Below are 23,749 nucleotides of genomic sequence, written 5' to 3'. Positions count from 1 at the left end.
CAGGTCAGGAAGAACTGGTAGTTTAACCTGAGCTCAAAGTATCTTCCAGGCTGCTGTAACTGGAAGTGGTATTAATGGAATGCTAAAGGTGTGAGCCCTTCATAAAACATGGGTGCCTTCTCACAGCGGGAGCTCAAGGGGTTCTAGGATTGACTCTTTTGCATGAAGTCTGTTGTTAAGTTTTCTTGTTGTATGACAGTCCATGGGCTGAAGGCTAGAACTATTATTTTCATTGCACTTAACCCACCCCTAGAAGAACAGTGATGGTGGGGAGGGTTTGAGATGGGTCTCAAGTAGTAGTCTGTAGTAACCATTTGTTTTTCTATAGTTCAGCTGTGGACCACAGGGAACTATCACTGGTACCTGAAGCAAAGTCTACATTTTGGTAGCTTGGAGGAAAATCAGTTGGTGTCGCTGCTGTGGGACCGAGAGAACCCATATAGACTGCATGTACTCTGCCAGGGTTGGCATTACCTCTCCTATGACTGGCATTGGACCACAGACCATGGGATAGGGGAGAATAGCCAGCATGTGGCAAATGTGGCTGTCATAGATGGAGGTGAGCAGTGGGACTGCTTTGCAGCTCTAGGGAGGTGGCGTAGCCTTTTGGATGCAGGCTGGACGGGATTATGGTAGTTCTTCTGTTAGCTGCTGTTTCTACAAAGCTGTTCATGAGGGGGACCATGTAATTGATGGAAGCTTCAGAGGTGGTTGAATGGAGTTAACTGCTAAGGGCACAGCAACTGTATTTTCCTGTAACATTGTTCCTACCTTCAGTAAAGAACCTAACAAAAGTCTCACTAACATTTGGACTGGGTTACAACTTCGGTTTTTTTCTCTTCCACAGATAAAGTGCTTGTCACAGCGTTCCAGCATGCTGTGGTGCCTCCACCCATGTGTACCTATGAGCTCCAGCTCCAACAGGCAGTTAATCAGGTTGCATTTCACACAGATCCCAAACATAGTGGAGACCTGGCTGTCCTGGATGCTGATAACAAGATCTCTGTGTACAGATATGGTGAGAGCATGTTGCACTGTCTTGTTAAAGGAAACCCTCTGTCCCTGAGAGCAATACCCTGGGAGACTAGTAGGGTGATGGTCACTCAAGCCTTTCGTAGTCAGGAGTGAAATATATCTGGTTCAACTGTGGGTTCAAGCTCAGTTCTCTCATCTCCAGTAGTTTGGGTGGCACAGGAGCATTTTGGTGGTGCATTGGCTGTGTGAGAAGGCAGTGTTCAGCACTTGGCTATGTGCTTATGCTGGTAATATCCCTGTGCCTAGCTTTGGCTTGAGTAGAGTGCAGCAAGTGGTATCTTGTGTAATCTGTTCTGGTGGCATGTTGTTGATTGGCACTGGAAATGTCTGGGAATAGCTACCTAGGGTCTGTCTGAGGCACCCAGCACTTCCCAAAGCAGTCCTATATACAGTGTAATATTCAATGTGCTGTGAGACAAGAGACTGTTGCTGCTGTCTCTGAGTTTTGTACTGTGACATTATGAGGTAACTGTGTTCCTCAGGGTAAGTGTTAATGAGGAATAGGTGTTGGTTGTACATGTAGGGATGGTATTTTCTGACTTCTATAATAGTTTCCTGTAGTATCTACTTTTTGATAAGAATGAAGATGGAAGGGCTCTGCTGGCAGGATCTCTAAACTTTGCTTCTGTTCTGTGTTTGCTAGGACAGAGCACAATGAATGACCCCACTGTCAGGTTTGGAGCTGTGGGTGGAAATGGATTTAAAGCAGCTGTGGAAACACCATACCTGGATAAAACTTACAGGTAATACAGAACTAGTACAGCTGTAGTGGGGAGAAAAGGATAGTGCCTGGCTGGATGTTTTAGAGGTCACAGCTCTGACCACTTGTCTCAAGATTTTGAAGACATTGTCAGATTACGTGGTTTCATTGTGCTGACGCTGTGGCTGCAACAAGTGCTAAGGATTGGGCAACACAGTGGGAAGTTTATCCTGAGAAGTGCCCTTGACTGAGGTCTTGATCTAGTGGGAGCAGTGACTGTCAGTGACAGCACTGAGATAGCCTTTGCTGTGCCTGGTGCTCTTGGCATTGTGGTGCCTGCACTTTGTGCTCCTGCTCCCAGAGCCAAAGGAATGGCTGTGCAGTGCCCAGGCCCATGATCACAGCACACTGAGCAACAGAGTTGCTTGCATGGCAGGGACAATGACAAGATAAAAAAACCCACCCTGCTCTACATTTGTTCCTGTACACAGTTGGCATGGGAGCAGTACTGCCTAGGGAAAACAAATGGGGCTCCCTGGGTCTCATCCTTCATCTCCAGCCCAGCCTGTGGCAGGATTCATGCTTTGGGTGACTGTGTGTTTGTGCACTGGAGCCCTCCTAGCCATGTGTGTCTGAACAGCCAGGCTGTGCCTCAGAAGACGTTTGCCTCTCCAGTGAGGTGGCCTTCTGAAATCAGGTTCTATTTGCTTCCCAGTCTCTCTTATTTTGTGACAGAGTTGATGTGGGTAGCAACAACAATGAAGTGATGAATCCTCTGGGGCTCCGATTTCTCACCTGGCTGCCAGATGACAGCTTTCTGGTGGTTGGTCAGGGCCAGCATGCTGCTCAGTCTGTCCTTCACCATCTGACTGCAGTGCCTCACATGGCTGGAGCTGAGGAAGAGCGCCTGCATTTACGGTACTAGAGATTTGTCAGTTGTGGGTGAAGTCTGAAAGCACCTCTGGACAGTGCCTGGAAGGAATTAAGTCTCCCAGTAGACATGCAGCCTGAAGGCTGTGGGTTGGGGAATTTGGCTCTCTTCCTGCCGGAGAACCAAACAGCTCATGAAGCTGCCTACTGGTCAGCACTTGCCTGTAGTCCTAATGCTTACACTCAGCCTCACAAGAGGGTGTATGCTAGCATGCCTGTGTCAGTACAGGATAGCTCTGTTCCTTTGTTTCAATTCCAGGCCCTCAGGGGGACTGAATTCCTCCATTCTAACCTTTGCCCACCAATATCAAGGTCCAGAAGGGGACTGGTAGCCCTTGTTACTCCTGTCTTCCTCCTCCTCACCTGCTGGGCTTTGTGGGGTCAGTTGAACTAAAACCAGATCACAAAAGGAAGCCACCTGGAGTACAGAAATCTGCTTCCCAAAGGGATCTGAGAGTTGCTTTCTGCAGCACTCAGACAGCAAAGACAGGCTGATTTGCATATGAATTGTAGATTAGAACAGTTCTTTTGTGTGGGCTCTGCAGAGTGCTGTAAGCATGCAGACAGTGACTAGCACAGTTAGACAAATGCCTGTTGGCTGAGGTTGCTGGTGCTCTGGTGCCAGTATCAGCTGACACATCTGGCCACAAGAAATGCAGGATCTAGGTGTTAAACGTATCTCCTGTGATGGATGTTCTGTGTCTTCTGTGTCTTGCTCCAGGTTGTCTGTGCCTGTAGATGGAGAAGTGATCAGCCTGTGCTGCAGCCCAGTGACCAAAACTGTAGCTTTGCAGCTGGCTCACAGACAGATCCTTAAATACTTCTGGGGTAAGCTGGGCCCTATTAAAGTACGTGGTCTGAGGTGTAGTTATTACAGATTTCTCAAAAGGTTTAATGAGATGATTTGACTTCCAGGGTCATGGGTGACTCTTGCTGGTAGTTGGTCCTGCCTTTCATGCTCCCTCTGCTCCCAGAAATGGCCCAAAATCAGTGATTTGTGTCAGAAAGCAGTTAATGTTGTTCAGAATGATAGTTCAGACTTTATGATTTGAAAAGATGATGACTGGTTTAGTGATTTCAGAAGTGCTGTCTGTCTGCCACGTCCTTGGCGCTTCTCTCTTGTTCCACAGTGGAATAAAGGTGCGGCTGAGCCCTTAGAAGTTACCACCTTCTTGTCTGCTCTGTCCTGGGCTTTTGTGTCCGCATTCCTGCTCTCTGTCAGATAGTGTAGCTTATTCCCAGCTCTAGTTTTCTTGAGATACATGTCATGTGGTTGTAATGTCTGAATCTTTGATTGGCTGGAAAACAGTTTGATCTTCTTTGCTCTTCAGAGGCTTCTACTCCAGTCCTTGAGCCCTGGTGGACTAGCAGTGGCTCTGCTATTGAGTTCCCCTACCCTTGCGTGCAGACTTCTATCACAAGGATCAGTGGTGAAGTAAGTAAGACTGTGAGCAGATTAAATTCCCTACTCAGTTGTTCTCTGTGTCAAATGTGCACCATGATCCTCTGCCCAGGGTCCAATGATACTTCTTAACAGCATTCTTCATAAAGCCCTATGCAGAGCTGAGAGGATATATTTCCGTGTCTTCTAGAGCACTTCTGATGGCTTGCAGTTAACACCCGATGTCCCCATTCTATGAATTCAATGAATAATGTCATTGAGGAGTGAGAAATTTCAGATTTAAAATTTCCAGCAGTCACTGCCCTGCTGTTTTTGAAAACAGCATTTTGCTCTGTTTTATTTGAACTTATCCTGTTAGCAAATTTGGCTGCATTGAGTTACTGCAGATCTACTACTGGTGTTTCCTATTGGTAATGGTTTCTTGATAGTTACAACAACTTAAGGAACGACTAGCTGTTTTGCTGGTAGTTTCAGGGTTTCTTTCCTTCAGCGTGCATCCAAGTGAATGCTCTATGGAGTTGCTTTGCTCTGTTCTGTACTATTTCTTTTCCCCTGGTATTTTGGACCAAATGCTGCTGAATAAAAAACTAAATTACCTGGCATGGTTTCTGCTTCTATTTTGTTACTGTGCAGTTTCTGTTACAGGGTAGACCAAGCTGGATTTCCAGCCAGAGGTGTTTAAAGACACTTAAGTAAGCCCTCCTGATATAGAGGTTGCATAACTTCCTGTCCAGCTTCTTTGAGTAATTCATATGAGGTACTCAGTACCTAATTGTAAGGTACTTCAATCCAGTGCTAGTCAGTGTTGTGAAACACTGGAGGTTGTGACACTGATAGCTTATACTTGTCATCCTTTTTATTTACAGGAGATGATCTTGGGCCTCACAGATCGATGCCGGTTTTTTGTTAATGATATTGAGGTACTGAAGTTTTTGCCCTTCATTGCATCCCCTTTTCCTCTGCCAAAGGCGGCTTTCCTGTTCTGCTCTATACGGTGATAAACTTCATGATTTTTCTACAGGTCGCTTCCAACATCACCTCATTTGCAACATACAATGAGTTTTTGTTGGTGACAACCAACTCCCACACCTGTCAATGCTTCTGCTTGAAGAACATATCAGTGAAAGGTAAATGCCAGCTCTGGCTGCCTGCTGCTGGCAGCTCATGGCCGTTGTCTTGGAACCACAAGATGTCCCCATTTTTCACATCCAAACCTGTTGTATTTGGGTCACTCAGAGCAACTGCTTAAGAGGCAGAGGAAGAGAGCTGCTTTCAAAAATCTATCAGAGAGCAAGGAGCACAGGGAACTGACTTTGTATATCGCATGCTCCTCCCAGGGAGCAGGATTTGTCCTGTAGTTGTTGTCTCTTCACTGTTTTCAACAGCTTAGCCCTGCATTCTCTCCCTCCCCTCCATGTCCAAAGAAAGGGCTGTGTGCTATTTGAGGGTGTGTGGTACAGAAGGGATCCCAGCAGAAAGAGTTTCTGGTGGCATCTGGCTATGAGAGGTATGAGGACCCTGGGAAAGGCAGGATGACAATTTATTGGTCCTTTACATCTTTCAGTGCTCCTCTCATCTGGTCTGTTGAGCTTTGCGATCCTGTTGTATAGAGGACATATCTCTACTTTGTGTACAGCAGTGCTTAGCACTAAGAGGTCCTCTTCCTGTCTGGAACTGCTGAAAGTCACTGGTGTATTGTTGACTCAGTTGGTCCAGTACAACCTTGCAGGGCCACACAGGAAAGCCTGACAGGGGCACTGTGCTACGGTGTGCCATGTGTGCTGATAAATAATGCTGTCTTCAGCCCTTCAGGCTGGCCTGAGCAGTGCTGCTGCACCCAACAGTGAGACCCTGCGCAAGGTGGAGCGAGGTTCGCGTATCATCACCATTGTGCCCCAGGACACAAAGGTTGTGCTGCAGGTCAGTGCTCTGCCCGTGTCTGCTGAGGTCTGCTATCGGGGAGTATAGGGGGGCCATCTCAGTGGGCAGCTGGCCAACCTGCAAACAATGTGTGCAGTGCTATAAAGCTGCTGCCCTGTACTGCTGCAGCACAGCGCCTCACAAATCTCCAGCTGCCTGGCTGGGTACGGAGGGATTTTGAGAATGCCTGTGGGAGTTAGGTTCAGCACAGGCAGCTGGGTGTGTACAGAACTGGGAAGGGTTATTCAAATTCCTAATCGCCGAGGTAGTGTGGTGCTTCATACTGTGGCCTCTCGCATTGAATCTCAGACTCACCTCTTAGTACTTGCTGTATTTGATAGCAGCCCTCCATTAGCCTTGGCACTAAGTTTGTCTGAAGTGCTGAGCTCAGTCTTCAGAACCAGCAGAGGTTCACAGAATGAAGGACGTCATTTGAAAGGCACCTCTGGAGGTGTGTAGCCCAACATCATCCTCAAAGCAGGGCTAACCTGAAAGCTTGATCAGGTTGCTCTGGGTCTTGCCCAGTTGAGTGGAGTCCAGCCTCCTGAGGAAGCAATGTTTCTGAGCTGAGAGAATTTTCAGATACTTTTCCACAGTCGTTGAAATTGCATGTCCTTTGAAGTGAACAAACAGGCCCATGCACCTGCAAGTAGCAGACAGGCCTAGAAAATTGGCCAGTCCTCGTTTTGTCTTCAATGTAGGCAGAGTAACTACAAATAAATAATTGTGTGGATCTTGTGTTACAGATGCCAAGAGGAAATCTGGAGACTGTTCACCACCGAGCTCTGGTTCTTGCCCAGATTCGGAAGTGGCTAGACAGGTAAATGGCACTGGTGTATTCTGGTCTTCCCTCCCCCAGTCTGAGCTGTTAGAGGCTAGCTGGCCTGGTTTTGTTGTGCTGGAGAAGGGAGGGAGGCTAAACTCAAAGGAATTGACTTCATTAGTGGGAATGAAACTGTTTCTGTGGCTACCAGCTAGAAGTCCAGCTTTCAGCAGTCCCAGGTGCCTCTCACTTCACCACTGAGGGTTTATATGGGTGCTGAGACTGTGTAGGTGGGAGAAATCTTTGTCTGGTCCATTCTCCAGACATCTCAATCACTTCATGATGAAGCTTGCTGTTTTTCATGTTTTGTTTGTTTAATTGATTTACATTGAAGTTTTCTGAAACAGAAGTTGGTCCATTAGATTAAAATGTAGTTCTCTGTTTTAAGAGAGGAAAAAAATAATGCAAGGCCTGTATTGCTTCCTCAACCTGGCATGCTGGTCTGTCCCACTGCAGAGGCTGGCAATGAACAGGATTGACCTTGCACATTTTTTCTGGAAGGCAATCTACACAGCTTATTGCCTAGGCTATTCCCTTCCCAGGGGATCTGTGCATACCTTTAGTCAGTTGCCTTTATTTGCAGATACTGCACCTATCCACTATGTAAACTGTCCCACTTGACTCATTCCTCCAGGCTTATGTTCAGAGAAGCATTTCAGTGTATGAGGAAGCTGCGAATCAACCTCAATCTTCTCTATGACCACAATCCCAAGGCAAGTATGCCCAGTTTTGTTGTGTTGTTTTCCATATTCATCTAGCCTGGAATCCATTGACATTGAACAGTGGGCTCAAAAGAGTAGGTGGTGCTGTCAGTTCTGCTTTCAGCAGAGATGGCTGCTCTGCACTGCTGCATCCTCATGCAGGCAGATCGGATTTAGCATTTTCTTCATCTTGTACATTCAGAGAAGGTCTTTGAATTTGTTCTTGTACTTAATGTACTTGTTCAGAATAACAGTAGTAATACTCTTACTCATTTCAGGTATTTCTGGAAAACGCAGAAACCTTTATCAGGCAAATAGATTCTGTGAACCACATCAACTTGTTTTTCACAGAACTGAAGTGAGTATAATTCTGCAAATGGAAGCATGCATGTAATCATGTGGTGGTACATTATTTTGTCAAAATATTGGCAGCTCTTCAATGTGGGTTCAAGGGGTCGGTCAGAAATCTGGCATGTTGGGTCATAAAAACTCAAGTAAGCTCAATAGTTTCAGGGACAGTCATTGTGTCTTGTTGGGAATTTTAGCTTGCAGGCAGCCATTAGATTTTTCCAGCAAGGGATTAGTACATCATCTGACTGCTTTGATTTGTCTTCTGGTTTGCTGTACAGGGGTAAACATGAACAGAGAAAGTTTTGTTCCCTCATAAAGAGGAGCAAGACAGCACTGCTTATCTGAAGCCTGAGGCCAAGACACTTGCTTACATTCCCAAATCAGGTCCCCTGACTTCTTCTCAAAGGTTGAGTGGCAAGAGGCTTTAGGGCATTGGTAGCTTGAGGACTTCTCAAGCTTGCTGAAGTAAATAATTGTTTAGGAGCTGGAGCTATCACTTAACCATTCTGTTTTATTTTCAGTTTTGACCTGACCTTAAATCTTTGTCTAGAAATAAAAGCAAATGGCTTAATTTTCAGAAGTGCTCTGTGCTCAGCATCTCCATAAGTGGATTTAGTAGAAGACAGCTGTATCTTGAAAATCTTGCCTTCTGTTTTTTTTGTGCAACTAAAGTAGTTGTTCTGACCAGTTTTTTTCAATGCCTCTCTTGGCTGAGAATCAATTGGGACAGGTGAGAGATGTTGGAGAGCTTTCTGGTAGTGTGGCAGGTTGTGTGTCAGTACTGAATGATACATGAGCTATTTTGTCGAGTAATTTTCAGCATGCATTTGTGTTTCTTAGTGTTAACTGTCTTTGTTCGGGGCTATGTGATGGACCGTGCTGGTATTCATGGTATCTGTTTTTATTTAGAGAAGAAGATTTCACAAAGAGTATGTACCCATCTCTGAACGGTAGCAGTAATGCTCAACCACGCCAGCATCCTGAGCAGAAAAAAGTAAACCTCATATGTGATGTGATGAGAGTTGCCATGGAACACATTGACCCTCAAAAGTGAGCATTTTCTTATTGTAGGTGAAGGAACCATTAGAGAGATTTCTAGTAAGTCATTTGCAGAAAGCAAAGCTGTCCTTAACACCAGTTATTTTGCTTCAGATCCTCTGAAGCGAGCCTGTGCTCCATGAAACTTACGTAGACATAGCATCCTCAGCAGATGGAAGGTGTCCTTCCATCCACAACATCTAATAATTCCACAGATAGCAAAACAACTTTTTAGTACAAGAATTAAAGTAATAGATGCAGGATGCTTATAAGGGTTTAAGAAATACACTCAATTTAGGAACAGTCTGTGTGGCATAGGGGACAGAGAGACATGAGCAAGATTGTCATCTCAGGGAGATGCTGGCTTTTTGGAGCAGCTGGCCTTTCGGAAGGATCTCAGCTGTTCCATTTGAGACTGAATTACTTTTGTATATCTTCAGCTGCATATTTCTGAATGATTACCTTTTTGGTAACCATCCTCCTTGGATGAATCAACACCAAACAAGGATAAAGGGTGGGAAAATAGGATAATAACAGTGGTTAGTGAAGCAGTGTTAAACCATTGGCAGCTTGTATGTGAAACAGTGGATAGGGGAGCAACAGATGGTGGGTTGCTGCTGAACCCTGAAAATTTAGACACTTCTCAGCAAACAGTTTCAGAAAACAAAGCATCCCCTTAGCTGGGAAAGCTATTTTGAAATAGTACATGTGAAATGTATGAAAGTGGAAATAACCTCCTAGAAAGCTTTCCTTTTATAAAAAAGACCATTTTCATGCCAAATTTGATTTGGAAAACTGTCCAGCCATCTGAGCTTTCAGAGAGAGGTGTTCTCTCTCCGTTATGCTGTTTGGCATGGTAAAGAAGCTCATTCTACTCAAAACACAGCTCCAGTCTTGTGACATGTTTTGGGAGACATGCTGAGTAGAAAAACCTTTCTGGTATATTCTGTTTTCTTCCCGTTTTTCCTGCCTTCCTTTAAAAAGATTGAAATACCTGAGTAGTTCGGGGTTTTTTTACTAAAATGTAAACTAGAACTTGCACAAACTGTGCTAAAATAGGAATAAGCAGTGTTTCTGCCTTCTCGCTTTTTCATTCATCGTTTCTGTTTTCTTCAGATACTGCCTATCGATACTGACGGCACACGTAAAGAAAAGGCCTCCAGAACTGGAAATTGCTCTCCAGAAGGTTCATGATCTTCGAGGTGTTGTATCAGGAACTCAAAAGTTTTGAAAATGGGTGGTTTGCAGGAGCTTTCATTGTTAGAATGGTTCACCCTGAAAATTATTTTAAGGTGGCTGTTCATGGGGTCAGCCAGAAAACAGAAATGTACTTGAAACTAGCTGTGTGTTAATGTTATCAGCTAAGATACGCTGCTGTACATGCCCTCCACTCATCCTTTTATCTAGGTATGTCAGCAGATAGCCCAGAGTTGGAGTTGTTTTCTCTTTCCAGTCAGAACTCTGGTTCTCCCGGCATGGAATAGGAGGTTCCCATTCTGGGTCCTGGTATCTCAAACTGGCAAACTTTGCTTTTATTCTGTGCTGATACTTCTGACTTGCCACTGTTGCACACTTAACAAGTTACTATGCTTGGGCTGGTCCTTGAAGTTGCCCTGGAAAGGCAAAGTAACCCCTCCTGCAAGACAGAACGAGCCGTTAGTTTGGTGGTCCCTATCTGGTGTCAAGGATGTGTTTGCTAATGCATCCCTCCCTCAGAGCAGGGTTCCACTGCTGATGATATAACTGATTGTATGTTTCTTTATCTTGTTACAGAAAGCATTACTCCAGATGTCAAAGCTGTGAGTGCAGAAGAAGCACTGAAGTACCTGCTTTTCCTTGTGGATGTCAATGAATTGTATGATTATTCCTTGGGGACATATGACTTCGATTTAGTCATCATGGTGGCAGAAAAGTCTCAAAAGGTCTTGGCTTGTAGTTCCAGCCAAGGAACTATTTTTCTGCTTTCCCAAAGGTTCTTTGTAGTCTGCTGATCAGCCCACATGTTTTGGTAGTCATAGCTCTCTACCCAGGCAGGATTCCAGTTGCTCAGAAGTCCTGTGTGTGCTTAGGATGGTGCTGGGAAGGTGGCATGTCTGCATCCCTTGGTACTTCTTGATCACAGCTTTGGAAACTTGCTTGTGTTTAAGGTGAAATAGGGCTCTTCTAGAGCAGCACAGCAAAGTAGCTCTGGTGAAGGGAGGGACTGTGGTTGAAGCGTTGTGACTGCACACCTTACGTTCCCAGTTCTGTACTCTTTTGATTCTTGCTTATTTGGTGGTGGCCACGATAATAGTGTGTGTCTTCCAGCAGGTTTGATTTGAAATCTCTGAATGGAAATGCCCATCAGGATCTTCAGAGTTGCCTAATGTTGTAGTGGAGCCTGCTGTCCGTCAGTTAAAACACCCTATTCATGTTAACAGGTTTTATGACCTTTGGTGTGGGGGAAATTGATAAGCTTTACAGCTGCAAATTTATACATGATAATAGCTAATAGAAAACAATATTTGATATGATACATAGCCTTGAATTTAAAATGTCACCAGCCTTTAGATACTGCTGAAGTCCATGTGGGAGTCTGGTAATTTAAGTTAGTCATTCTCGCAAGAGTACATACACAGAATTGATTCTTTAAGATGGCTTACATTTAAAAAAAAAGCCTTTTTAGTATATTATCGTACAATTTCAAATATGCGACTGTCTGTTGGTAAAGATGGGGGCAAACAAGGATCTTACCAGATTAGCTCAACTGCAGCTTTTACTATTCTTTGCAGGACCCAAAAGAATACTTGCCCTTCTTAAATACCCTCCGGAAAATGGAAACCAACTATCAGCGATATACAATAGACAGACACTTGAAGAGATACACAAAAGCTCTTGGGCACCTCAGCAAATGTGGTAGGTGTCCTGCACATGCAGCGTCTCTAAGGAGAAATTCTGCAGTGGAACATTTCCATTTTGGAGAGCCTTGGGGGGAAATAGATGAAGAAAGAGAAGGATTGCACAAGGTCATCTTCCCTCCTGGTAGTGCACAGTTAACTAACTTCTGCTACTTGTTTTTTGTAGTGTAGCTTGGCACAGGGAGAAAGGAGTGAGAATGTTTACTGCTCTGCAATCATAAAGCGTTAGTCTTGGTTTTTTCCTGTTGTAGGTGACTTGTCCCGAGTTAATATTGCTGGCAAAAGTGGAGCAAACCTCAAGGAAGTGAACACCTTGATTTTACAGTAGTAGAATAGGTGCTTTTGTGCTCTTCCACCCAAGTGTCTCTAGTTGCTTCTTAATGCAATGAACCCAGACTGACTGGGAGCCATGAGAGCCATGTGCTTTCTCTTTTACTGCTACAAAAAATAAATTATTTCTGCAGGTCCTGAACACTTCTCTGAATTTCTGAACTTGGTGAAGGATCAGAATCAGTATTATGAAGCCTTGAAGCTGTACCCCTCGAGCACTCAGGAGTACAAGGTGTGTAAGCACGTGACACTGCAGCGTGCAAGCTTTTTATTCTCTCACGTGTGTGTTTGCACGTCCTCAGCACCTTGAGTGAGGGCAGGAATGAGACGGCAGCTGCTTGCGTTCAAGTTCTGCAGGTCGTTGCTATTCCTGTGTTGTCTGAGATCCTCTTCTGAGATAATAGCTGGAATGACTCTCAGCACTGATCCTGCGAGGTCTGGTCATTGAAGGAGGGGCTGTTACTTCTTTGGTCCCGTGACCAGGAGAGCACCTGGGAGTCCGGTTTCTGCTGCGCTGTTTTGTGGTGTGCTGGAGAACTCCCATTACCACAGAAAGACTTTCCTTCCTGTCTTGACCTTTGTGATACCAGCTTTCTGTCTGGCACTTGCAGGTTGTGTGGGACACTTTGTTGTCCTTAAACTATTCTGAAGAGTGCTAGAGAGCTTGGGGCACTTGTAGATGTGCTGTTTCCTAGCATGTAGTGTCCCTTGTTAGTTTCAGTATTACTGAAGAACTTTAGCTGAGGTAAAGTTCTGAAGGTAAAATTACTGAACCAAGGCTGAGGTAAAATGTGAATGAATTTAATTTAATTTAGATATTATAAATATACAACACACAAGCCTTTGTAAAAGAAGTAGATGAAGAAGTAAGAGGGGAAATACAGAAACTCAGTCTGTTTGCAACACGGTGAAAGCAGAAAGGACTCTTTCCTCATGAAGGAGGTCTGTTCCTGACTCTGCTCATTGGGAGTCTTTCTTTATTCCTTCTGTATTCTTCCAGTCAAATCCACCCGCCCCTTCATGATGGAGATTGAGCTGTGAATAGCATAGTGAAGCTCAGGATATTGATTCACAGCAGCCTATGCCTGTAGAGTTGCAGGGCTTGCATCCTTCCTTGTGCCAGTGTTTGACTCCTGGAGTAAGTTGGTTCAGGGAGACATTCCAACAAAAAACGCTCATTTGAGTGGGAAAGAAGGGGCTGATTTCCTGCAGTATGTAGTTTACCCAGCCTTTGGCTTGGAGAGTTAGGTACCTCCCCGTGTCTCTTGCTTTAGCTCTATGAAATGTCGCCGTGTGCTAATCATCAGCCCTTGGCTTGATTAAAAAGTTAAAAATGGGGTAGGAACATTGTGCCTGGAGGTTCCTTGTGGGAGGGGGAAATAGGCTTTTGTTCATGGGCACTTAATTTTTACTAATGGAGGACTACTACTGACTCTACAGTTGATTTATTTCTCTTTTGTCTCTTTCGTGCAGGATATCAGCGATGCATATGGGGAGTACTTGATTCAGAAGCAGCTATATGAACAGGCTGCATTGACATTTGCTCGTGCTGGCATCTTCGCAAAAGCACTTGATGCTTTTCAGAACAGTGGCAGCTGGCAGCAAGCCCTGTGCATGGCATCACGGCTTGGTTACACAAAGGATAAGCTGTCCAGCCTGGCACGGAACATGGCAGGTAGGCCTTGTGGAGATGGAAGTGTGCAGAGCAAAACTGGCTGCTGTTATTTTTGGTTCATTTTGGTTTTTTGTAAAATTTAGTGAAAACCTCAGTCTTCAGCAGCATTTTTCTTAAAGGGAGAACAAAGATCCCATGTTTCCCAAGGGTTTGTGTGATTGCACATCACCTTTGTTTCTCAAAGGAACCAGAAGATACTGGAGTTGAGCTGGTAGGCACCCAGGAGTTGCTAAGGTAGCTGTGGCCTTGGCTGCCTCATATTGACTGCTTCTTGCACTTTTTCCTTGCAACCAGTTGCTGAACTGCTATTCCAAATTGCCTCCTTGGTTAACCTCAGGGAATGGAGATTCTTTGAAGTGTCTGACATGACTGAGGCCTCTAGACATCGTTGACTAAGTACTGTGCCTAGTCACAGACCTTGAAGTCTGTTGGATAATTCAGAGCTGCATCTTCATGTTTTCTCTTTAAAGCCTGCTAGCAGCTAGGACCAGTTCGTACATGTAAAGCTATGTGCCATCCTGCTGCAGGAGAAAAAGGTAGCTGGTCTCAGAATTTATGCTTACTAGGACATAGCAGACTGCATGTGTGAGATGTGTTGTGGACCTGGCATATACTTCAGCAAGAGAAATGGAACACCATCCTGACTTCTGCCTTACTCAGAGGCAGAGTTTATGAAGGGCCCACTTACACAGTGGGAATGGGAGTGTAGTCTTCCAGAGTTGGATATTCCAGTATTTTCTTTTTCTGTCACTTAATGCAATTTGGATCCTTCATGTCTTGCCTTTAATACTTTTTCTGGTGCCCCTCTTAAATCACGACTGTAATTTAGTGAAATGAGCAGACATAAGCTGCCTTGGATGAAATTGCTTTGCTTCAGTAATTTTTTTTTTTTGCTGGTGTTGTGTATCACTTGCTCTCTTACATTGCATCTTAGCATACTAACCAGTGCCAAGGCTGGTTCTGACTTTTAGGGGACTAGAAGCCTTGAATCCCACAAGCTTGATGGTTGCTGTCCATACCACAGAGAGCAGGTGGCAAAGTGCTCCCTGCAGACAGCAAGGCTGCGATACACTGAAGCTTTCAAGAGAGAGAGAATCATAGAATAGTTTGGGTTGGAAGGGACCTCTAAGGGTCATCTAGTCCAACCTCACCCCCTCCACTTAAGAGACTCTTCACTATTTCTGTCTCAGACTGGGGGAAAATGTTCTCCAGCTGGTCTTGAGGGATGTGCACCAGCAATTTCACAAGCAACTGGCTGATGATGTTGCAAGTTAATGAATTCTTGGCATCAGGCAGCCCTTCTTTTTACTGGGCAGATTCAGTAGGTGTGCGAGCAGGTAGAAAGTACCTCAGTGAGTGGGATTTTCCTCTACTTTGTAGTTTTGTGGCACAAAATCCAGCTGCTTCTGAAAAGCTGAACTCCACCTTTTCTTGTAGGAAAACTAGTTGAACAGAGAAAGCATGCAGAGGCAGCCATACTCCTGGAGCAGTACACTCAGGTAATGTAATCATGCTCCTGTCTGTGCCCCAGTAATATCCTCTGTCAGAGATACACCATCTGTGGTTTCTCTATTCTCCTGGGCCACATGTTACTCCATGCATGCTGACAGCAAAACAGTCTGTGCCATGGGCTCTCTTGGGGAGGGCAGAGCAGGTCCAGGTGATGCAGTGAGCAGGGTGGGGATGAATGCTGTCCCTGAGTTTTGCCAGTCCTGAAGCTGCCTCTGCTTTGGTATGAAAAGCTTTTGTCTCAGAGAGCTGAAGCATGAGGGCTGGAGTAGGAAAGACAGAGTTCCAGAGGGATTTCCCCTCAGCATGGGAGAAGTAACATAGTTTGGGGTTTTTTTTTATGTCAACGCTTCAAAGTACCTGGCACAGTAGTGTTTTCCTATCCTGACTGTGATACTGCTGCATAGAAATGTGCATCTGAATAGGTGCTACCTGAATGTGTATTACTAGCATCAGTAGCAGTACATGATTGCTCTTTCCTTCTAGGACTATGAAGAGGCTATTCTCCTGCTCTTAGAAGGGGCTGTCTGGGAAGAGGCTTTAAGACTGGTAAGACACTTCAGAGCACAAGAACCAGAGTGGAAATATTTCTTTAGAGTGCAAGAACAGAGGTCTGGGTTAGATCCTTAAATAATACCTTGTTTCCTTTCCCTGATCCAGATTCACAAGTATGGTAGACTGGATATCTTGGACACCAACCTCAAACCTGCTATTCTGGAAGGTGAATCTGTGCAAGAATCTGAGACTTCTCTGTGCTATAGAGGCTGAAGAAGGTCTTTACTGGGTCTGTGGGAAGTCACAGCACTGCAGTACTGGAAGCTGTATGGAAGGATGCTTTGATTCTGCCTAACTGATGCTGCCCGGTTAGCTGCATTTGGCTCTACTCAATGCAGCTTGAAGCCCTGCAGCGTCATGGGCTCTCTTTAGCTTAGTCAAGCTCCTTTTGAGCTTTTCCAGACCTCACAGTCACAAACTGCAAAGGGGTCTGTGTCTGCATGTCCGTGAACAAGCAGGACAGTCCTTATTCCAGAGCACATGTGGCAGCAGAATTATGGACTAGGAAAATGCCTGACTGTCCTATAAGCTTTTATGAGGAGTTTTTGAAAAATACGATTTGATAGCTGTATTATCCCTTCCATCCAGGAAGGATGGTTCGTTACTATTGGTTGTTTTTCCTTTTCATGCTATAGGCAGTAGGCTTTATGAGTTGAGGGATTTTTTTCTTTAATTCAAACCTAATTAATGTAAAGAGATTTGACCACAGAGCTTTCTGCTCTTCCTGTGTTAGAAACAGACTCTTGTTCCAGAAAATGCTTGTCTGGCAGGTTAATTCACTCCCCATCCAGGTGCATCTTGTTTGTTGGGCTCCTGTATTATAAGCTTTGAATTTCCTTCCACTTGAGTCCTTTTGTGTGCTTTGCACCTGACTTCTGAGCTTGTCGAAGGACTGTGCTCCTTCACACTTCTTGTGTAAAAAATGTTTTTCTGGTTCTCTTGCACAAATGGTCATGTTCTGATTTTCTTACTGAGCAGCTCAGAAAAGTCAGCTGATACTCCTAGATTCTCAGAAAACAGCATTTCTTCGCCATAAGAGTCGCCTGCAAGTGGTCCGAGAGCTGAAGGAGAAGGCTTGTGAGAGCCTGCAGGGTTGGTATTGAAATGCATATGACTTTCTCCTGCATAAGTAACTGTGATCATCTTTTTCTTTGTGGTTTGCATTTCCCCTGGTGGAGCTGTGCTCTCTTCTAGCTCCAGTGGTGTCTTTAACAGTAGAACAGTATTCTTCTCACCCCCTCCTCACACCATACTTGGACTGTGATTGTTTGACCTTGCTCATTCTGTACAGACAGCTTTATTTTCAGTGCTGTCTATGTCACAGCTTTCATGGGATGAAAATGCACCTGAAAGCTCTTCAAAATGACACAGTATTGTCTCCACAGTGCCAGCTTGGCTGGATCAGGCAGTGCTCAGCATGTCCTGTGTGCTCAGTACCTATTAGGCATATTCACCCACCAGCTCACACAGGCTCAGGGAAGTTTTCTGAAAACAGAATGCTTTGTCCTGGTCCAGATTTGCTGCACTGAGATTGTCATCCCTCTGATTGTGCAGTTTAATATCACAATCCCCAGCAGGGCAGAGGAGCAGTGTTCTTCTCAATTGCTGTTTCTTCTCGTGTGCTGGCTGAGGGGGGTTGAGAGCTGTAAGGCTCTGGAACGCCAGCAGGTAGAATGAATCTGCCCAAGCTGCTTCTCCAACAAGCTACATAGGTTACCCCGAGAGAAGGCTTGGAAATAACTGTGACCTTTTTCCATACTGTGACAGTTGTTAACATGTTTTGCAGATTATGAAATGCCGACTTGCCCAGAATTGGATCTTTTCTCTGAAACCAGCAGTGTTATGACAGCCAGCGACATGAACAGCAAATATTCACACAGCAATTCAAGAATATCAGCGTAGGTATCTGCCTCCAAATTAGGTAGTGGCTGCCCTGGCATCAGCATTTGGGAGGGCAGCTTGCTCATGCTTGGCATGCTCCTCCTTGCAGCTGTGCGTGCCTTGAAGCTGCTTTAATTAGAGGCATTTTGTGGTTATTTTAACTCTTATTGGGAGGGAGAGAGCAGAAAATGCCAGAAGCTGCTAGTGCAACAGGAACTGAGTGTCCAGCAGAGGAGCTGTGAACACAGACTCTGGGCAGGAGCTGGCTCTGTGGGTGTTGGGCATGCTGCCAGAATAGCTGGCTGTAGGAAGCTTGACACAGAATATGGGCAGAGCTCTTCAAACATTAACAGCTTGTGCGCATGGCTTGTGCTCTTTGTCCTAGGTTTTGCACTTGATGGGTGGGGGTTGCTACTAAGTCTCATACCGATGTCTTCCCACAGTGGGCATCTGTGTTGCTTTTGAGTGCTCTTAAGAATGTGAGCTGCAGTGTGGGGTGGGGTATCTTAGAGGCCGGTGTAGTCTGTGGGACTGCTTCTGAATTCCTCAGCTGAAATGTGGAAAAATACAATTGTGGGAAAAGTGTGGACTTTTTAGGGCACTTTCTGTAGCCCAGATGAAAAGAGGAAGAGAATGCAACCTTAGTATTCAGCATACCTGTGTCAGTGTGCTGATCATCTGGGGACATTATGCAACTAGTACTGGCCTATGATTACTATGATTGCTGTATGATACTATGATAGTACTGGCCTATGATTGCTCCTATGATTGGAGTGTTGGGATGGAGGGATTCAGGCTCTTTAGGAACGACAGGCAGGGGAGATGAGGAGGGGGTGTCACCCTCTGTCAGTGACCAGCTGGAGTGCATGGAGCTCTGCCTGGGGATGGATGAGGAGCCGACCGAGAGCTTATGGGTCAGAATTAAAGGGAGGGCAGAAGACAGGTGACATTACGGTGGGGGTCTGCTACAGGCCACCTGACCAGGAAGACCGAGCAGATGAGGCCCTCTACAGACAGATAGGAGCAGCCTCACGCTCACAAAGCCCTGGTCCTCATGGGGGACTTCAACCACCCCACCATCTGTTGGAGGGGCAACACGGCAGGGCATAAGCAATCCAGAAGGTTCCTGGAATGCATCGATGATAACTTCCTTCTCCAAGTGGTAGAGGAGCCAACAAGGAGAGCTGGACCTTGTTCTCACCAACAACGAGGGGCTGGTGGGGAATGTGAAGCTCAAGGGCAGCCTGGGCTGCAGTGACCATGAAATGGTGGAGTTCAAGATCCTTAGGGCACCGAGGAGGGCGCACAGCAAGCTCACTACCCTGGACTCCAGGAGAGCAGGCTTTGGCCTCTTCAGGGATCTGCTTGGCAGAGTGCCATGGGACAAAGCCCTGGAGGGAAGAGGGGCCCAAGAAAGCTGGGTAATATTCAGGGATCACCTCCTCCAAGCTCAGGAGCGATGCACCCCAATAAAAAGGAAGTCAGGCAAAAACGCCAGGAGGCCTGCATGGATGAACAAGGAGCTCCTGGACAAACTCCAACACAAAAAGGAAGCCTACAGAGGGTGGCAGCAAGGACAGGTAGCCTGGGAGGAATACAGAGAAATTGTCTGAGCAGCCAGGGATCAGGTTAGGAAAGCTAAAGCCCTGATAGAATTAGATCTGGCCAGGGACATCAAGGGCAACAAGAAAAGCTTCTATGGGTACGTCGGGGATAAAAGGAAGATGAGGGAAAATGTGGGCCCTCTCTGGAATGAAACGGGAGACCTGATTACCCAGGATACGGAGAAGGCGGAGGTACTCAATGACTTTTTTGCCTCGATCTTCACCAGCAAGTGCTCGAGCCTCACTGCCCAAGCCGCAGAAGGCAAAGGCGGGGACTGAGAGAATGAAGAGCCGCCCACTGTGGGAGAACATCAGGTTTGAGACCATCTAAGGCACCTGAAGGTGCACAAGTCCATGGGACCTCATGAGATCCACCCGCAGGTCCTGAAGGAACTGGCGGATGAAGTTGCTAAGCCACTATCCATCATATTTGAGAAGTCGTGGCAGTCCGGTGAAGTTCCCAGTGACTGGAAAAGGGGAAACATAACCCCCATTTTTAAAAAGGGAAAAAGGAAGACCCAGGGAACTACAGGCCAGTCACCTCTGTGCCTGGCAGGATCATGGAACAGATCCTCCTGGAAGCTCTGCTAAGGCACATGGAGGACAGGGAGGTGATTCGAGACAGCCAGCATGGCTTCACCAAGGGCAAGTCCTGCCTGACCAACCTAGTGGCCTTCTGTGATGGAGTGACTACATCAGTGGACACGGGAAGGGCTACAGATGTCGTCTACCTGGACCTCTGTAAGGCCTTTGACACGGTCCCCCACAACATCCTTCTCTCTAAACTGGAGAGGTATGGATTTGATGGGTGGACTGTCTGGTGGGTGAGGAATTGGTTGGATGGTCGCATCCAGAGGGTAGTGGTCAACGGCTCAATGTCCAGATGGAGACTGGTGATGAGTGGCGTCCCGCAGGGGTCCATATTGGGACCGGTACTGTTTAATATCTTCATCAGTGACATAGACAGTGGGATTGAGTGCACCCTCAGCAAGTTTGCAGATGACACCAAGCTGAGGGGTGCGGTTGACACACCAGAGGGACGGGATGCCATCCAGAGGGACCTGGACAGGCTTGAGAATTGGGCCCGTGTGAACCTCATGAGGTTTAACAAGGCCAAGTGCAAGGTCCTGCACCTGGGTAGGGGCAACCCCCGGTATCAATACAGGCTGGGGGATGAAGGGATTGAGAGCAGCCCTGCTGAGAAGGACTTGGGGGTACTGGTGGATGAAAAGCTGGACATGAGCCAGCAATGTGCACTCGCAGCCCGGAAGGCCAATTGTACCCTGGGCTGCATCAAAAGAAGGGTGGCCAGCAGGTCAAGGGAGGTGATTCTGCCCCTCTACTCTGCTCTGGTGAGACCCCACCTGGGGTACTGCGTCCAGCTCTGGAGCCCTCAGCATAAGAAAGACACGGACCTGTTGGAGCAGGTCCAGAGGAGGGCCACAAAAATGATTAGGGGGGTGGAACACCACTCCTATGAAGAAAGGCTGAGAGCGTTGGGGTTGTTCAGCCTAGAGAAGAGAAGGCTTTGGGGAGACCTTCTTGCAGCCTATCAGTACTTCAAGGGGGCTTATAAAAAAGATGGTGGCAAACTTTTTAGCAGGGCCTGTTGCGACAGGACAAGGGGAATGGCTTTAAACTAAAAGAGGGTAGATTCAGACTAGATGTAAGGAAGAAATTTTTTATGCTGAGGGTGGTGAAACACTGGCGCAGGTTGCCCAGAGAGGTGGTGGATGCCCCATTCCTGGAAACATTGAAGGTCAGGTTGGATGGGGCTCTGAGCAACCTGATCTAGTTGAGGATGTCCCTGCCCATGGCAGGGGGGTTGGACTAGATGACCATTAAAGGTCCCTTCCAACCCAAACTATTCCATGATTCTATTCTATGATTCTATGATTAGAAGTTGCTTTCTTGTGATAATGGGCAGGAGCTGAGCTGTATTAGTGCACAGCTTGTGGAGATAGCAGAAATGAAAATATGCACAGGCAAGCACAAACCCTGGCACTGAATTGTTTTAAGTGGAGGTCAGCTTTGCCTGACAGTGACTACTGCCAAACAATTTACCCTACTTTGTGCTTAGAGCAACGCTCTAACCTTGCTGGAACATGGAGCAGTCCTTTTTGTAGTACAGAAACAGCCCAACTACTGACTTGTGTTTTAGACCACAAAGGATATTGGTTGAGTAGCACTGAAAACATTGACACAAAGATACATAGCTTACATGCAGTCCCCTCTCACTGGAGAGAGTAATGACTTGAGTAACAAGTTTCATGCACACTGTTGATGTTCCTTCGGACTTACCCTGTTAACAGCTAATCCTGTTATGCACACCGTAATTAAGCATCCTTCTTTTCAGGCGATCTTCAAAGAACCGGCGCAAGGCTGAGCGCAAGAGATACAGCTTGAAAGAGGGGAGTCCTTTTGAAGATATGGCTCTTCTGGAAGTCCTGGGAGAAAATGTTCGTGCTGTTGAGGCTGTGAAGGGTAGGACACTTGACGATCTTAATCTACTCTATAGCTTGTGAGGACAGCTGAGGCAGTGTGCCCCCTCTTCTTCTTAATGGGTGTGCTGAGGAGAGAACCTACCTGGTCCATAAGACCATCTGTGTTGGACCTTGATTTTGTTCATCTGCCTCTGTGCCTGGAAGAACATGTAATAGTTATCCACATTTGAGGTTTGGGAGCAGAGAAGTGAGGCCTTGTCAGTGCCGTGACAGATTTGTCTCACATTTGTACTCAGGCACTGTAGAGGCTGAGTAGGGACAGAACCAGTTCTGATTTGCTGCTCCTCTTCATGTGCCCTGATACCAGAGAAATACAGCTGTTTATTTAGCATAGCTTTGTTAATTGCTATTGCTTCTGCTTCTGTTCCTTCCTGCAGGAGACATACACATCCTTCTGAAGCAGCTTGTACTGTTTGGTTATGATGAGCAAGCTGGGGCACTGCAGCGAGTCCTGGAAGAGGTTTTGCAGTTGATGGAGACCTCGATTCCAGAAATCTGGACTCCAGACCTGCAGCAGAGCTCTGTCAACTCGGTCTGTGCTCATCTGCAATACCCATCACACCTGCTATACAATACCAAGTATTTAGCAGTATTTTGCATTCTCCAGCAAAGAGTCTGGAATCCTTCCCTGGCTTTCCAGATCTGCTTTTTTTTCTGTAGAGGTCAAACAGATACTCTGTGCAGTACCTGCCAAGTCAGTACACTCTAGATGTGTACAACAGGTATAGCCTGCTGCGTGCCTTGCGCTGAATGCCACGTTGGACATGATGAGGTCTCGTAAGGCTTGTGTTACCTTGTCCTAGTGGTGACTTCTTTTCATGAGCTCTATCTTAAGCAATTTGTAGAACATAGGAACACTGTTTTCTTTTTTAGGCCTGATGGTTGAAGTGTTAGCATAGCTTTTATGTACTGGAGTGGTGGTTGTTCAACCTGGTGATGTGAAGAATTACCAGACTGGTCAATTTAGTCTGAACCAGTATATTGTAAGGAGTATATTGCAAAAAGAAGGGTTATGTCAGGCTTCTAAGCTTCATCTTCATGCAGAATAAGGAAATCACAAGGACTGCACTTAGTTCCCTTCTGAAGTAAAAGTCTTTATTTCTAATAGGTAGTTTCTGAGCGTTCATGGTGAACACAAAATATTCCCCAGTATCTTCTCCCTAACTACTGATTAGCAAGACTCTAAGGACAGATTAAAACTGTTCTATGTTACAGGTAGCTGAGACTCTCAAATGAATTTTAAATATTGCTGGTACTGTAATGAAAGTAGTCCTGCCAAGTCATGACACTTACAGTGCTGTGAAGAAGTAGGTGCTGGGATAAGGGTTCTGTGTCCTGAGAAGCTGTCCAAAAGCAGTTCTCTCTTTCTGCCTCTGTGTTTACTTTTCTGAGACGTTACTGGGCTTTGATCACATATTCCTGGTCACTTTGTACTGTGAGGTCTCCTGCAGGCAGCTGCTTCTGCTTTTGGAGACTAACAGCAGAGTTTTCTTTGTAGGTATCCCTGTTCTTAGCCTTGCTTTGTGCAGGTTGGAACATGGGTATTGCTGCTTCATACAGGTCCTGGGACCCAACTCAACTGCAAACAGCATTATGGCTGCCTATCAGCAGAAGAGGATGATGACTCCTGTTGTACAAGGTTAGTTGAGGCTCCGAGTTAGGTGTGGGTGTGAAGTTTTGGTGACATCAGTGGGCTTTGGGGTTCTCCAAGCATTGCTACCTGCCAACAGTTGTAGCATTTACTCAGTTTTAGGAATTTCTTCATGGTGTACCCTCCCACCTTGTGGCAAGTGAGCAGCCTTCTTAATAAGGTTTTATTTGCTCTGAAGTCCTGTGCTAAAACTACTGTCTGAATTGTGCTCCTGGCTTCCTGTGTGTGTAGTGTCTGTTGTGA

The 23,749-nt window shown here is 45.9% G+C and overlaps 1 protein-coding gene across 1 annotated transcript in view; it reads left to right on the top strand.

Moving 5' to 3' along the window:
• ELP1 (elongator acetyltransferase complex subunit 1) overlaps positions 1 to 23,749 on the top strand; it is a 35,187-nt gene that overhangs the window by 10,117 nt on the left and 1,321 nt on the right. Inside the window, exons 10-35 of the mRNA XM_076362067.1 lie at positions 329 to 559; positions 848 to 1,018; positions 1,679 to 1,778; positions 2,471 to 2,653; positions 3,387 to 3,493; positions 3,997 to 4,100; positions 4,934 to 4,987; positions 5,089 to 5,194; positions 5,872 to 5,987; positions 6,734 to 6,807; positions 7,445 to 7,523; positions 7,790 to 7,869; positions 8,772 to 8,912; positions 10,017 to 10,102; positions 10,674 to 10,822; positions 11,672 to 11,795; positions 12,262 to 12,359; positions 13,601 to 13,802; positions 15,240 to 15,301; positions 15,798 to 15,860; positions 15,972 to 16,032; positions 16,845 to 16,958; positions 17,653 to 17,764; positions 21,708 to 21,835; positions 22,233 to 22,387; positions 23,416 to 23,494. Coding sequence (XP_076218182.1) covers positions 329 to 559; positions 848 to 1,018; positions 1,679 to 1,778; positions 2,471 to 2,653; positions 3,387 to 3,493; positions 3,997 to 4,100; positions 4,934 to 4,987; positions 5,089 to 5,194; positions 5,872 to 5,987; positions 6,734 to 6,807; positions 7,445 to 7,523; positions 7,790 to 7,869; positions 8,772 to 8,912; positions 10,017 to 10,102; positions 10,674 to 10,822; positions 11,672 to 11,795; positions 12,262 to 12,359; positions 13,601 to 13,802; positions 15,240 to 15,301; positions 15,798 to 15,860; positions 15,972 to 16,032; positions 16,845 to 16,958; positions 17,653 to 17,764; positions 21,708 to 21,835; positions 22,233 to 22,387; positions 23,416 to 23,494 — 2,979 coding nt within the window. The remainder of the gene's footprint in view (positions 1 to 328; positions 560 to 847; positions 1,019 to 1,678; positions 1,779 to 2,470; positions 2,654 to 3,386; positions 3,494 to 3,996; positions 4,101 to 4,933; positions 4,988 to 5,088; positions 5,195 to 5,871; positions 5,988 to 6,733; positions 6,808 to 7,444; positions 7,524 to 7,789; positions 7,870 to 8,771; positions 8,913 to 10,016; positions 10,103 to 10,673; positions 10,823 to 11,671; positions 11,796 to 12,261; positions 12,360 to 13,600; positions 13,803 to 15,239; positions 15,302 to 15,797; positions 15,861 to 15,971; positions 16,033 to 16,844; positions 16,959 to 17,652; positions 17,765 to 21,707; positions 21,836 to 22,232; positions 22,388 to 23,415; positions 23,495 to 23,749) is intronic.

Source organism: Aptenodytes patagonicus, chromosome Z (assembly GCF_965638725.1).
Source record: "Aptenodytes patagonicus chromosome Z, bAptPat1.pri.cur, whole genome shotgun sequence".
NCBI lineage: Eukaryota > Metazoa > Chordata > Aves > Sphenisciformes > Spheniscidae > Aptenodytes > Aptenodytes patagonicus.
The sequence above is the reverse complement of the archived record's forward strand: the minus strand, read 5'-3'. Positions and strand labels throughout refer to the sequence as shown.